The sequence below is a fragment of the Acinonyx jubatus genome, chromosome B1 (genome assembly GCF_027475565.1).
Source record: "Acinonyx jubatus isolate Ajub_Pintada_27869175 chromosome B1, VMU_Ajub_asm_v1.0, whole genome shotgun sequence".
Classification (NCBI taxonomy): Eukaryota; Metazoa; Chordata; class Mammalia; order Carnivora; family Felidae; genus Acinonyx; species Acinonyx jubatus.
Window position 1 is genome coordinate 146,978,290 of NC_069382.1, and position 16,274 is coordinate 146,994,563.

The 16,274-nt window shown below is 36.5% G+C and overlaps 1 protein-coding gene across 1 annotated transcript in view; it reads left to right on the forward strand.

The window, feature by feature from the left end:
- The window catches only part of GNRHR (gonadotropin releasing hormone receptor), a 21,436-nt gene continuing 5,162 nt past the window's right edge, over positions 1-16,274 (forward strand). The window contains exon 1 of the mRNA XM_015074504.3: positions 1-519. Coding sequence (XP_014929990.1) covers positions 1-519 — 519 coding nt within the window. The remainder of the gene's footprint in view (positions 520-16,274) is intronic.

A 16,274-nucleotide genomic window follows, 5' to 3' on the forward strand; every position in this document is an offset into this window, starting at 1 on the left:
ATGGCAAGTGCCCCTCCTGAACAGAATCAGAATCACTGCTCAGCCATAAACAACAGCATCCCACTGATGCAGGGCAACCTCCCCACACTGACATTATCTGGAAAGATCCGAGTGACGGTTACTTTCTTCCTTTTTCTACTCTCTACAACTTTTAATGCTTCTTTCTTGTTGAAACTTCAGAAGTGGACTCAGAAGAAAGAGAAAGGAAAAAAGCTTTCGAGAATGAAGATGCTTTTAAAACATCTGACCTTAGCCAACCTGTTGGAGACTCTGCTTGTCATGCCACTAGATGGGATGTGGAATATTACAGTTCAATGGTATGCTGGAGAGCTCCTCTGCAAAGTTCTCAGCTATCTGAAGCTTTTCTCCATGTATGCCCCAGCTTTCATGATGGTAGTGATCAGCCTAGACCGCTCCCTGGCCATCACGAGGCCTCTAGCTGTGAAAAGCAATGGCAAGCTCGGACAGTCCATGATTGGCTTGGCATGGCTCCTCAGTAGTATCCTTGCTGGACCACAGGTAAACCATTATCATCAACTTGTTTGGATATGGCAATCACAGATTTCCTATCTAATCTTGAGTATTGTATTGTATTATTGTATGTCAAAGGCAGTATTGTATTGTCTTCGAGAGCTTGGATTCTGGAAATTCAAGAGCAAAGTTTAATCTTGGCTGTTACCTTGGGCAAATTTTTAGCTTCTCTGGGTTTCAGTTCCTTCATTTATAAAATGGAGGTAATGCCTATATTATGCAACTTTTGTAAAGATAAGAAGAACAATGTATTAAAGTGTCTAGCATAATCTCTAGTACATAGTAAATGCTCCTCAAAAAATGTGGCTATTGTCCAATTGGACCTCATCCCCATCTTATTCGTTCCTCTAGTTCTTCTTTTGCTCTGGTTGATACGGTAAATGGAGAGAATATTTAGGAACTATGGAATTTGCATAGGTAGAAAGTATTTATAATTTGTCTTATTTGGGATTTCTTGAGTGGAAACTAATCTGTTTCTGTCACAACTTAGAACTATTGTCAGCTAGTACGTTGTTCTGGAGTTTGCAGCTGGGTGGGACTGAATAAAGAGGAAAAGTGGGAAACCCCGGACTTCTGAAATCTGAATATTTCTCTGAGATTGACTTGAGTTTTTCTGGAAAAAGTTTAGACCATAACAGGCTGTTAGCAAAATCAGGTACAGGTAGATATTGTTCCAGATTGTCCTCATCTGAGGCAACCTGGTTAATTGGCCTGTAGAATTTGCCTTTTTTTCAACAGTCATATCTCTGAAGAAAAGGACACGGTCTTACAAATAGCAAAGATTCCCTAATAACAGATGAGTAAATTGTCTCTATGCTTGTAAATGTATCGTATGATGATGAACCCAGGGTACAAGGATGTGTCAAGAAGTGGCATCAAGGTTAACCAGGATGTTCCCAAAATCTGCCACTACAAATGGAATTTATGTAGACATTCTAAATGGGCCAGGTGCTTTAAAAAACAAAAAGAAGAAACATAAAACAACAACAAAAAATCCTGCCATGCAAAACTCATTAAATACAGTTAAAACACTAAAAAGTTGGGCCACCAAATTTTCACCACCAATTCCTCACTTAACTAATATTTCATGGATATTAGATCAATTTAGTTGGGGTGTGTTTTATGGCAGGAGGAATGGGAAAAACTAAAGTACTTTGATGTTCCTGGAGAAAGGCATATGACGATTCTCACGGTGACTGAATATACAAGAATGGGTATAGTAAATACGTCTCTTGAAATGAGACTATTTAGCTATGGTTATGGTTTAAGTTTTCCATTTTGTTTCTTTAAAGTAAGAGTGTTGCCTATTTATTCTTTTTCTTAGGAAAGATAAACAAGTTAGGTTCTTCACACTGAGCATGATACTGATGGTTTCAAAGAAACCACCCCCCAAGAAAATGTAATTCAGTTGTGGAGACAATACTTTTATAAAACTAATACAACCATATACTAAACATTTATAAAACCTAGTACCAGTGTAAGAAGGAGAAATGAGTAAGAGTTGAAATGGTAAAGGAATGATTTAAGAAAAAAGTAGGATAAGCTGAGTTTTTTCAGATGAATGGTATTTGGATAGAAAAAAAAGTCAAGGATCACATATATTTTTCAGGAAAGGTTGAAATGTGTGATTAATTTTCACGGGACACGTATCTGGCTGAAGTGAAAGATTGAGAGGTGGCACCAGCAGGATATCAGATTTGGTGGTTGCTCCCTTGTCTTCCACTTCTCGTGTACTATTTGTCATAAAATATCATGATCATGCATTTGCTCGTCTTTGTCATTAAGGAATACACTCTTAAACGGTGGAGACTCTGTTGTGTTCAACTTCATTAACATTCACTGTACATAATAGGACAACTAGCAGAAATAGAAACTTTAAATGTTCAGATGATCTAATTTCTCTGCAGATCAAATAAATCCTTCACTTTTTCCTTTAAAAACAAATTGGCTTCATTCATTTAAATGAATGAATGAAAGCTATAATGGACCTATATTATAGAAGACATTGATAACCAGGGGAAATTCTGAAATTAATGTGGGAGCCACATATCCTTTGTGAGTCCTATGCAAGAAATAAAATGATTTTTTAACAAAAATATTTTAGGAGAATTTTCATAGACCCAAATAATTGCGAGAAACAGAGAAACCTTTTCTGAATTTTCTGGCAATGAAATGATTAGGTTGGTGGCTAGGGTGGTCTCAGAGAGCATTGATTTTAAGAGGGACATTTCAAACAAAAAACAAAGTTTGGCAACAAATTGGATTTAAGGAGATAAAGAGAACGGTATAAACTAAAGCTCTAATATTTTTAGCCAAGGAGTTTTAACAGTGAAACTATTGAAATAGGCAGGTAGGTTGAGAACAGAAGTGTCTCCCTGTTTGTTTCTCTGTTTGAAGGGGGAGGGAAGGCAAACTGTGAAAAGAGCTGAAAACATTTGCTTTAGGACATGATGATATCAGTATAAGGTCTTTGGAGAAGTATAGCCGTTTGGAAAGTAGTTGGTAAGTTAGGATACTGATGAAAGTCTGAAGAAGTAGAAATAAGTCAAATTGTGATAATAACTGAAATGCAAATTAACAATTTCAACCTTCTCTAAGCACTGTCCCAGAGGGTATAATAAAAATATTGATTTATTAATTCAATTATCTTCATCTAAGTATGTCACAGCAATAATAGAAAGATAGTGCCAAATACTTATCTGTCTTGATATAGTAAAAAGAAATTATGAAATTAAGTTTGAATTGTTTAGGATTTTCATGTAATAGCCTGACCTCAAATACATCACTCTTCCTGAGAGATTTATGTGAATATGGGCCACAGAAAATGATGGTATTCTTTTATTTGGTAAAACACATAATTCATCCTTACTTTCAGCAGCAGATTATATTTGTAAAGCACTTTGCCGAAGCTTCCTGAAAAACCTCACTCTGTGCAGCACATAACAGCCATGTTACTACCACCACCCCGTGTATCAGAGAACATACAAAGAGAATCTTTGAAAGCAATGGCGTGCACACCTTTCTGGCAGTAAGAAATGGATACTACATTGGGACTTTGTCTGTTCCTCACACACTTATAACTGGGAAAATTTTTCATAAAATATTCAACACCATTCTACTTCATTTTTTTTTTAAGTTTACTTATTTTGAGAGAGAGAACATGAGTTGGGAAGGGGCAGAAAGAGAGAGGGAGAGAGATAATCCCAAACAGACTTCGCACTGTCAGCACAGAGCCCCATGCAGGGCTCAATCCCACAAACTGTTAAGATCATGACCTGAGCCCAAATAGAGTCAACCACTCAACTGACGCCCCTCCATTTCATTATTTACTGTTTCATTATTTACTGTTGATTGCCACTGACTGATGGGTACAATCTGCAGTGCAAAAACAACTGGTTTAAAGGGATTCATTGACTTTCTCAATGTCACTTGACCTGTTGGACTCATGTCTTTGTATTAAGTCCAGTTTTTCTTTTTATTATAGCTCTGTCTCTCTGCTGTCTCTCTGAATAAAAGAGGTTTTAATCCCATGACTAATGTTACACATGTTTAATGGGGAAGATGAAAGACTGAAAGGGCTTTTTACTTCTAGACTGTGGCACATAGTAAGCTTCACCATGCTCTATGGATAAGCCCACTGACAAAGGTGCATCCTGTAACGGCTAATTTACATTGAAAGGATGAATTTAATCATCATCCTCTGGTTTATATATTGATTGTCTATTGCTTGAGAAATTCTGTAATGGTCTGGGGATATATTTTCAGAAGTTCCAGCATAGCATAGCTCAACTTTCAAACTTTTTCCTAGTAATGGAACTTTTTTAAAAAAAAGCAAAATTCTAAGGGTGCCTGGTGGCTCAGTTGGTTGAGCGTCCAACTCTTGATTTAGGCTCAGGTCATGATCTCACTGTTCGTGAGATTGAGCCCCACATTGAACGTGGTGCTGACAGCACAGAGCCTCCTTGGGATTCTCTGTCCCTCTCTCTCTACCCCTCTCCCTCTCACACTCGTTCTCTCTCTCTCTCTCAAAATAAATAAGTAAACTTAAAAAAAAAAAGCAAAATTCTATCTGGAGCCCCAATGAAACATACAAGTGGAGCTGTTCTTGCTAAAGAGAGGTAAGGGAAGCCAATCTTCTGCTTGACCATTTACTAGCCCTGCTCATGGTCTCCAAAGACCTTAGATTTCCCAGAAACAAAGCTTGGAAGACAATAGAATAGTAGAAATGGCATGAATATTGGATTTTAACAAAGTTGGTTTCAAATCTCAATGCTGTCTCTTACCATCTCTGTGGTTCTGAGTAAATTACTGTAACTAAGTTTAAAAGCTAATTGTGAAGAATAAATTATAAAGATACATAAAATCATCTAGTACAAGACTTAATTTTTAAACACTCTGATAATGTTCATTTCTTCCTCTCCTCCTGCTTTCATTCCTTTGTTCATAAAGAGTTTTTGAAGTCAGGAGATAAAATAATAGGGAAATACGAGTATGAAAATTAAATGATCCTTTAAGAGACAGCAAAGAGAATTGGCTTACATAAAGATTATTTCCAATTTCTCAAAATTATAACATTCATTCTGACTGATAAGTAAGTTTAGCCAATCTACTCCCTAGTCACCAGGCTGTCCTGCTCATTCTGAAAGCTATATATGCTGATGCATAATAGTTCTAGTCTTAAAGGTATCATTTGTAACAGTCAAATAAGAAAAGAAGGAAGGAAGGGAGGAGGAAGGTAGGAAGGAAGAAGGCAGGCAGGCAAGGAGGGAGGCAAGGAGGGAAGGAAGAGGGAGAAAAGAAAAAGGAAAGGAAGGGAAAGGAAGAGAAGGAACAAACATGACCTGAAAGGCAATCTGCTTTAAGACTATGTGTGTTTAGGTTCGTAAGTGCATGTTGAGGATAAAACATTTCTTGAATTAGATGTGTCCGTATCTAATCAAAAATCACATGCTTTCCAATGACAGTCATTTACCACAAGAGTTACAGAGTAGCAGTTTATTTGCAGAAGTTCATACCACTAGCTTATCCATGTTAATATGGAGCATACATTCGGACAGCTTTTAAATTCTAACATTAACCCAGGTCGGAAGGCATGATATATGAGACATCCTTTTGGTCTTTGGTGTAAAGATACACGGCTGGGGGTGCCTGGGTGGCTCAGTCAGTTGAGCATCCAACTTCAGCTCAGGTCATGATCTTGCAGTTCATGAGTTCGGGCCTCACATCGGACTCACTGTTGTCAGCGCAGAACCTGCTAAGGATCCTCCGTCCCGGCCCTCTCTCTGTCCCTCCCTGTCTGTGCTCTCTCAAAAATAAACGAACATTAAATATATATATATATATATAATTGTATATAAATTTATATATAAATATAAATATAAAATTTTATATATAAATTTATATAAAATTATATAAATGTATATTTATGTATGTGTATATATATATGTATGTGCATATATATATATAATATATATATATACAATATATATATATATACATGCACTTGACAGGAAAGGAATGTGTTTCTGAACTTGACAAGGTGCTTAAATTCAATAAACACTTGTCACATGTGTACAATATGCCAAGAAGTATACTGGAACATAGTAGTAGCATACTAAATACATGAATAACAACAATAATGATGATGATGATAAATGTTAGTTATTGAAGACATAAATATGTGCCGGGAAATGTGCTAAATCCTTTTGCATGCATTATTTCCTGTAAGGCTCCCAACAACTCTCTATATTGGATACAATTACCTTTTTTTTCATTCATAAAGAAACTAAGGTTAAGAATGTTATATACAATGCCCAAGATTACTCTCTAGTAAGTGTGGGTGTCAGTATATCCAGTTAACTCCATACCCATAGCTTTTAAATACTACACTATATCACACCATGCAATGCTGTCTATTTCCTTTTTTCCTGTAGGATGCTGGAGAAGGATATGGCAGGAAAGTCTTAAGTTGAGAATAGATGCTAAAGAGCTATAAGGAAATAATATATGGTATACATTTACAAATATATAAATAAATAAACATATGAATACACATTTATAAATTGTGTGCCCTGAAATTTTTTTCATAATAATGTTTATAACTCATATAAGTGCTGTGTGCCAGGCATTATTAGAAATGCTTGGCAAGTATTAAATCATTTAATTGTCTTGACAGCCCCTAGAGGTAAATACTATTAACATCTCTGTTTTATAGATGAGGAAACTGAATGAAGTACATTATCTAAAAATAATTACCTCTTGGGGCTTCCCAGGTGGCCAGTTGGTTAAGCGTCTGACACTTCCTTTCGGCTCAGGTCATGATCTCACTGTTCACAGGTTCGAGCCCCGTGTCGTGCTCTTTGCTGACAGAGTGAAGCCTACTTAGGACTCTCTCTCTCTCTCCCTCTCTCTGCACCTCCTCTGCTTGCTCATGCTCTCTTTCTCTCAAAATAAATAAACATTTAAAAATAGTAATAAAGATAATTACCTCCGGAAAAGATTAGACAATAACGTAATTAGTCTGGGATAAGGTGAGGATTAAAAATAATACTCTAAGAAGCATATGCAAATGACTGTAAAGAAGGAAAACATACTTCTCTCGTTTATGGCAAAATAAAGCAAATACTGATGAGAACTGAGGTCAGGTATGAGAAAGGAGAAACAAAGAAATTAAAGAAATATAATCCAAAGACGAAAAAAAAAAAAAAAAAACCAACAAACAACCCACGAACTAAAGTAGATCCCTATACTAATCATTCAAATGAACATGACCTTGGAGCACAAAATAAACTGAACCTAGGCTAAAACAATTTATGAGAAAGTAAGATTCTGAGTTACCATAACACTTTACCATATCACTCTTTTAGCACTTATCACAGTCTACCTAGTACGTACGACAGGTGTCACAACCATGCTATTATCTCCCCTACCAAATTTTAAATTCTCTGATAACAAGATATATCTGGTTCATCTTTTATGACAGAGAGCACCTAGAGTAGTTTTTGAACAAGGAGTTGCTTTAAAAATAAGCATTTATTAAACGAAGATGATAACTATCAGCTCAAATCATAGTACTTTATTTCAAAGTCAGATTAAATTTCCTTATAACTTGCAGCCCAGTGACAAATACTTGAGGCAGGCACAATATACCTTTTCTCCAGGAACTCCTTACTGTCTTTAAGTTAATGCTTTGCTAGAGGGAAAAACAACCTTAGCTTGAGGATAGCTAGGCCTCCAGCGTCCTGTGAGTTTTCTTTAGCATATGAAAATCTCTTTTGAGAGGGAGGGAGCCAAAACATAAGAGACCCTTAAAAACTGAGAACAAACTGAGGGTTGATGGCTGGTGGGAGGAAGGGAAGGGTGGGTGATGGGTATTGAGGAGGGCACCTGCTGGGATGAACACTGGGTGTTGTATGGAAACCAATTTGACAATAAATTTCATATTAAAAAAAAAAAAAAGAAAATCCCTTTGGAAACACACTCCTTTGACTTTACCTTCCCCAACTCCCAAGTACATAATCAGTCTCTCCTCAGGGTCCAGGCACCTCTTCCACCCAGAGGACCTGTCCTGGTGCTTTAATAAATCATCTTTTTGCACCAGGGAAAAAAAAGCCATTTTATTGAAAGTTTTATCATATTAACTTAAAAAGATGAAATATTAAAGTGAAAATGTGGCCTAGTGCAGAGAAGAAAGTCAAACTCGGATCATCTGGGTCCAAGTATGATCAGGAAGTTGTGGAGGGAAGTACCTAAGGTTTTAAAGAAATACTAGATTCTCAAGTTCTTTGTAAAGTAACTCTTCCAAAGACTCACAACATCTGTTGGGTCAAATTCAGAACTGAACTTTAAATTTAAAGTCAGTCTGCAAAGAAGTATGGAAAACTTAAATGGTTACTTTGTGATACGGAAAAAGATCGGGATTATAAAACAGAATTTGCTGAATACATGTTTGAGTTTCTGAGCTTTAAATTCGATGATATGATCATTGTGCACCCTCTAGTGGATTAATTTAACAATACTATTTTGCCCTTGAAAAAAGATCTGAAACTGAAAATCAACATTTTAATTACAAATAAAAGATAGAGCATTATATTTTATATTATTTTACTTATATTTTATTTAGAGTTTATTATATTTATATTATATTAAATTTCTCTACAAGCAAAGAAAGGAAATATAGGGTTGTTGTGTTTTTTTAAAAGCATACTCCACTACCACTCCATCACCCCAAAAAGGAAACAAATCCTGGGCCTGTGGAATTAATTAATTGGATTTATTAATTCAATTAAAGACTTTAAAAAATAAATACTGTCCCTCAATTGCTTAAAATTGTAAAAATCCTGTAACGTTTTTGTTTGAATTTATTTGCTATTAGTTTTAAAATGCTTGGTCACTCTTATATTTTCATTTTAATAATGTGTCATGGTAAAATGAAGTTTCTCAGTGGAGAAGCTTGGAAATGACTAGGTAAGAAGTTCACTTGATAAATGGGGAAAATTTCAGTGTATATTCATTAGTATGTGTTTTTGAAAAGTACTTGGCAACATTTCTTTATTCTTTCTTATTTCAAATTTTTATTTAAATTCTAGATAGTTAACATATGGTAAATTGGTTTCAGGTGTACAATTTAGTAATTCATGAGTTACATATAACACCCATGCTCATCCCAACGAGTGCCCTCCTTAATATCCATCACCCATCTAACCCATTCCCCACCCGCCTTTCACCATCAACCTTCAGTCTGTTCTCTTATGGTTTCCCTTCCTCTCTTTTTTCCCCTTTCCCTATCTTTACCTGTTTTGTTTCTTAAATTCCACATGTGAGTGAAATCATATGGGATTTGTCTTTGACTGACTTATTTCACTTAGCATAATACACTCCAGCTCCATATATGTCATTGCAAATGGCAAGATTTCATTCTTTTTGATGACTGATGACTGAATAATATTCATATATATATATATATATATATATATATATATACACCACCTCTTCTTTATACATTCATCGATTGATGGACATTTGGATTCTTTCCATAGTTTGGCTATTGGTTTTTGTTGTTATTTTATTTTATTTTATTTTATTTTATTTTATTTTATTGTTATGTTATGTTATGTTATGTTATGTTATGTTATGTTATGTTACTTTATTTTACTTGTTTCAGGGAGAGCATAGTCAGGGAAGAGGGGCAGAGGGGGAGAGAGAGAGAGACAAAATCTTAAGCAGGCTCTACACTCAGCATGCAGCCTGATGCAGGACTCAATCCCACAACCCTGGGCCATGACCTGAGCCGAAATCAACTGACTCAGCCACCCAGGCACCACCATAGTTTGGCTATTATTGATAATGCTGCTATAAACCTCGGGTGATATGCCCCCTCAATCAGTATTTTTGTATCCTTTGGATAAACACCAGTGTAATTGCTGGCTTGTAAGTACTTCTATTTTTAACTTTTTAGGAACCTCAATACTGTTTTCTACAGTGGCTGCGCCAGTTTGCATTCCCACAAATGGGGCAAGGGGGTTCCCCTTTCTCTGCTTCCTTGCCAGTATCTGTTTCCTGAGTTGCTAACATTAACCATTCTGACAGGTGTGAGGTGGTATCTCATTGTGATTTTGATTTGTATTGCCTTGATGATGAGTGATGTTCAGCATCTTTTCACGTGGATGTTAGCCATCTGTATATCTTTGGAAAAATGTCTGTTCATGGCTCTGCCTGTTTCTTAACTGGACTATTTGGTTTTGGGTGTTGAGTTTCATAAATACTTTATAAATTTTGGATACTAACCCTTTATCAGATATGTCATTTGCAAATATCTTCTCCTATTCTGTAGGCTGCCTTTAAGTTTTGTTGACTGTTCCTTTCACTGTGCAGAAGATTTTTATCTTGATTAAATCCCAATAGTTTATTTTTGCTTTTGTTTCCCTTGCCTCCAGTGACATGTCTAGTAAGAAGTTGCTACAGCTGATATCAAAGAGGTTGCTACCTATGTTCTCCTGTAGGATTTGGCTTCCTGTCTCACATTTAGGTCTTTCATCCATTTTGAATTTATTTTCCTGTTTGGTATAAAAAGTCGTCTGGTTTCATCGTTCTGTATACTGCTGTCCAGTTTTCCCACCATCATTTGTTGAAGAGGCTGTCTTTTTTCCATTGGATATTCTTCCCTGCTTTGTTAAAGATTAGTTGACCATATAGTTGTGGGTCCATTTCTGGGTTTTCTGTTCTGTTCCATTGATCTATGTGTCTGTGTGCCAATACCATACTATCTGGTGATTGCAGCTTTGTAATATAGCTGGACATCTGAAATTGTAATACTTCCAGCTTTGCTTTGCCTTTTCAAGATTCCTTTGGCTATTTGGGGTCTTTTGTTGTTCCATACAAATTTTACAATTGTTTGTTCTAGTTCTGTGAAAAATGCTGGTGGTATTTTGATAGGAGTTGCATTAAATGTGTAGATTTCTTGGGGTAGTATAGACTTTTTAACAATATTTGTTCTTCCAATCCATGAGCATGGAATATTTTTCCATTTCTTTGTGTTATCCTCAATTTCTTCCAGAAGTATTCCATAACTTTCAGTGTGCAGATATTTTACTTCGTTGGCTAGGTTTATTCCTGTCTTATGGTTTTTGGTTCAATTATAAATTAGATCAATTCTTTGATTTCTCTTTCTCCTGCTTCATTATTGATATATAGAAATGCAACAGATTTCTGTATGTTGATTTTCTATTCTACAACTTGGCTAAATTCACATATCAGTTCTAGTAATTTTCGGTGGAGTTTTTCAGTAGCATGTTGTCTATGAATAGTGAAAGGTTGGTTTCTTCCTTGCCAATTTGTATGTTTTTTATTTCTTTTTGTTGTCTGATTGATGAGGCAAGACTACCATTACTATGGTAAATAACATTGGTGAGAGTGGACATCCTTGTCTTGTTAATGACTGTAGAGGAAAAGCACTGTTTTTTCCCATTGAGGATGATATTAGCTATGGGTTTTTCATACATGGCCTTTATGATGTTGAGGTATGTTCCTCTATCCCTACTTTTTGAGGGTTTTTATGAATAATGTTGTATTTTGTCAAATGCTTTTTCTGCATCTATTGAGAGGATCATATGGTTCTTGTCTTTTATTAGTGTGGTGCATCACATTGATGTGCAAATATTAAACCACACCTGCAGCCCAGAAATGAATCCCTCTTGATCATGGTGAATAATTCCTTTCATGTACTGTTGGATTTGATTTATGAGTATCTTGTTGAGAATTTTTGCATCTATGTTCATCAGAGATATTGGCCTTTGGTGGGGTCTTTGTCTGGTTTTAGAATCAAGGTAATACTTGCCTTATAGAATGAGTTTGGAAGTTTCTTTCTATTTCTATTTTTTTTGGTGGGGGGAACAGTTTGAGAAGAATAGATATTAACTCTTCTTTAAATGTTTGGTAGAATTCCCCTGGGAAGCCATCTGGCCCTGGATTTTCGTTTGTTGGGAGATTTTTGATTACTGATTTAATTTCTTAACATTACAAGTCTGTTCAGTTTTTTTTTTATTCCTTCCTGTTTGTTTTGGTAGTTTGTGTGTTTCCAGGAATTTATCCACTTCTTCCAGATTGCCCAGTTCGTTGACATAAAATTTTTCCTAATATTCTCTTATAATTGTTTCATTTCTATGGTGTTGGTTGTGATCTCTTCTCTTTCATTTGTGATTTTATTTATTTGGGTCCTCTTTTCTTTTTGGTAAGTCTGGCTGGAGATGTATCAATTTTATTAATTTATTCAAAGAACCAGCTCTTAGTTTCATTGATCTCTTCTGCTGTTTTTGTTTGTTTCCACATAATTTATTTCTGCTCTAAGCTTTATTATTTCCCTTCCTTTTTTGGCTTTAGACTTTATTTGCTGTTCCTTTTCTAGCTCCTTTAGGTGTAAGGTTAGCTTGTGTATTTGAAACTTTTCTTGCTTCTTAAGGTAGGCCTGTATTGGTATACACTTCTCTCTTTTGACTACCTTTGCTACATCCCAGAGATTTTGAACTGTCATATTTTCATTATCATTTTTCTCCATATATTTGTTTTATTTCTTCTTTCATTTCTTAGTTAACCCATTTGTTCTTTAGTAGGATATTCTTTAATCTCCATGTATTTGTGGTCTTTCCAGATTTTTTCTTGTGGCTGACTTCAAGTTTCATAGCATTGTGGTCTTCAAATATGCATGGTATGAACTCAGTCTTTTTGTACTTGTTAAGGCCTGATTTGTGACCCAGTATGTGATGTATTCTGTACAATGTTCCATGTGAACTCAAAAAGGTGAATATTCTGTTAGGATGAAATGTTCTGAATATATCTGTTAAGTCCATCTGGTCTAGTGTGTCATCAAAGCCATTTTTCCCTTGTTGATCTGCTTAGATGATCTGTCCATTGCTGTAAACGGGGTGTTTAAAGCCCCTTCCTATTACTGTATTATTATCAATTAATTTCTTTATGTTTGTTATTAATTGATTTATATCTTTGGGTTCTCCCAAATTGGGAGTATAAATATTTAGATCTTATTAGATATATTCTTAGATATTATTCTTAGATCTTCTGGTTGGATAGATCCTTTACTTATGATTTAGTGTCCTTCTTCCTCACTTGTTACAATCTTTGGTTTAAAATCTAGTTTGTCTGATATAAGTATGGCTACTCTGGCTTTCTTTTGATGTCCATTAGCATGATAAATTATTCTCCATCCTCTCAATTTCAACCTGCAGGTGTTTTTAGGTCTAAAATGAACCTCTTGTAGGCAGCACAGCAATGGGTCTTATTTTTTTATCCATTCTGTTACCATATGTCTTTTGATTGGGGCATTTAGTCATTTTTACATTCAGAGTGATTAATTGATAGATATGAATTTAGTGCCATTGTATTACCTGTAAAGTCATTGTTTCTGGAGATTTTCTCTGTTCCTTCTAATGTTTGGTGTTACTGGTCTTTCTTTCCCACTCAAAGAGTCCCCTTTAATATTTCTTGCAGGGTTGGTTTAGTGATCACAAACTCTTAGTTTTTGTTTGTCTAGGAAATTCTTTATCATTCCTCCTATTCTGAATGACAGTCTTGTTGGATAATGCACTGATGGCTGAATATTTTTCCCATTTGGCACATTGACTATATCATGCCACTCCCTCTGGCCTGCCAAGTTTCTGTGGAGAGATCTGCTGCAAAACTTATTTGTCTTCCCTTGTAGGTTAATGATTTTTTTCCCTTCCTACTTTCAGGATTATTTCCTTATCTGTGTATTTTGCAAAGTTTACTACTATGTTTTACTGTTGGCCTCCTTTTGATTTTGATGGGGGTTCTCTATGCCTTCTGGATTTCAATGTCTGTTTCCTTCCCCAGATTAGGGAAGTTTTCAGCTATAATTTACTCAAATAAACCCTCTGCCCCTTTTCCCCTCCTTCTTCTAGGACTCCTATGATACAAATATTATTATGCTTTATGGAGTCACTGAGTTCCCTAAGTCTACATTCATGATCCAATATTTTTCTCTCCTGCTTCTTTTCAACTTCATTATTTTCCCTAATTTCATCTTCTATATCACTTATTCTTTCCTTAGCTTCTTCCATCCTTGTTGTCATTACACTGATCAGTTTTGCATCTCAGTTACATTTTTTATTTTAGCTTGACTGGTTTTAATTCTTTCATCTCTGCAATAAGGGAATCCCTAGTGTCTTCTATACTTTTCTCAAGCTGAGGTAGTATCCTTATGATTGTTGTTTTAAATTCTAGTTCAGGCATATTACTTACATCTGTTTTGGTTAGATCCCTGGCTGCGACCTCTTCTTGTTCTTTCTTTTGGGATGAACTTTCCCATCTTAGCATTTGCCTAGATCTCTGTCTTCTATTGTTAGGAAAGACCGTTACGTTTCCTGCCTCTGAATATAATGGCTATATTAAGAAGAGGTTATATACTGTCCAGGGCCTGGCACTTCAGAAAGTTTTTTTGGTGCATGCTGTGTGCACCCTGCTGTAGTGTCTTGGCTGCTTTTTCCCCTCAGATCAGTCCTCTGCAGAGATTCTTCTTACCTGCAGTGAGGAGTGTTTGAACCTTATCCTGATGTGGCAAGTTTTAACCAGTTGGTTTTGGTCTGCTTGTTAGAAAAGCCAAGATCCTGTTCCCCCTAGAGCTAAAGCATTGCATCACTCTATGGTCAGTAGACTTGGTGCATATGGAGGGTGAGGGGCTTGTGCTGGTCTTCTGGGGGAGGGGCCTGATGCACTGGTTCTCAGGCTGACTTGCCCTAGTAGAGGTGCACCTGCAGGGCACAGTGGGGCAGGGCTTGATGTAAGCAGCTTCAGCCTCCACTGGGAGTGCTGTGTTGCTCACTGAAATCTGTCTGTGCTGATGGGTGGGTGAAAATGGTGCCACCTCACTTTCTTGTCCCAGGAAAGGGGAGTTCACACATATCTCTTTTCAGCAAGCCCTCACATAAGTGTGAACAATCTCTACTCTTGTGTTCCAGGCTTCCATCAGAACCCTGCCTTCACCTTGTCTGTGTCTGAGCTATCTGGTTCAGTGCTCCTGTGTTTTAGCTCAGGCATGTGGCTGGGTTTCCAAACTCCAAATTTTAGGGACATGCACTGATCTTTTAGGGAAAGTTCTCACTGCGCTGTGGTTGGTGCCAGTTTGTCCCAGAAAAGAAGTCACACAACCATGCAGGGGCTCAGAGTTTATGATAAAACACAGCCAAAAACTGACTTCCAGGTTAGCTGTCCTCAGCAGGTGCCTCTGCTGCTATGCTAATTAATGGGACCTCTCAATGGTGCCACCATTTCTTTTGTCCTCTGAGAGGCAAAGCCACCTCTCCCAAATACACTCCAATAAGGGGAAATGTCTTTTTCAGTGCAACCCAAAGGATCCTCAGAGCACACTGTCTGCTCCTGGGCCTCTGTCCTCCTTCCCCACAGGAGCATCGCTAAGCCTGCCAGGCATGATTCCAGCAATGGTGCAGACTTCTAACACTTCAGACTTTGAGTTCTGCTGCTTGTAAAAACTTAAATAATCAGCCCCTTTCATTTTCCCAGTGAATGCTTTTGGGGAAGTGTTTTTCTTGTGCAATCCCCTGTATGCTGCTTTCTCTCTCTCCCCTCTCTCTGTGATCAGGGCTCCCTCCCCTCTACAGCACCTACAATTCATTTCTGCCCCAACAACTCTCCACAGTTCCTATCTTCCACTATGTGGCCATTTTTCTCCCTCTAGATGTGCAGATTGTCTCTCAGTCCTCAGACCAATTACTTGCGTGTTCAGAATGATTTTATATTTATCTGGCTGTGTTCAAGGAATGAGGCAAGCATAGGGTCCCCCTACTACTCTGTCATCTTTGCAACGTTTCTTAAATGGTTGATTCATTTGTGTTTTAAAAACAACAAAATAATTTCACACTTAGAGAAAGGTTGCAAGAATCATAGTTTTCTGGAATATCTTTCCCTCAGTTTCCCCAAATATTAACATTTTACTACATTACTTATTTGCTTTGTTTCCTATAAATTTTTTCTAAATTGTTTAAAAGTAAATTCAGATATGATGTCCCTTTTCATACTTCAGTGTTGTTTTTTTGTTTTGTTTTGTTTTTTCTGGCACATACCCACAGTACAAGTATCAAACAAAAATCAGGAAATTAACACTGAAAAAATACTATTCTAACCTATATAACTTATTCATACCTGAGCAACTGTCCCAAAAATGTTCCTTTTAACAAAAAAGAATCCAAGGTTATAAT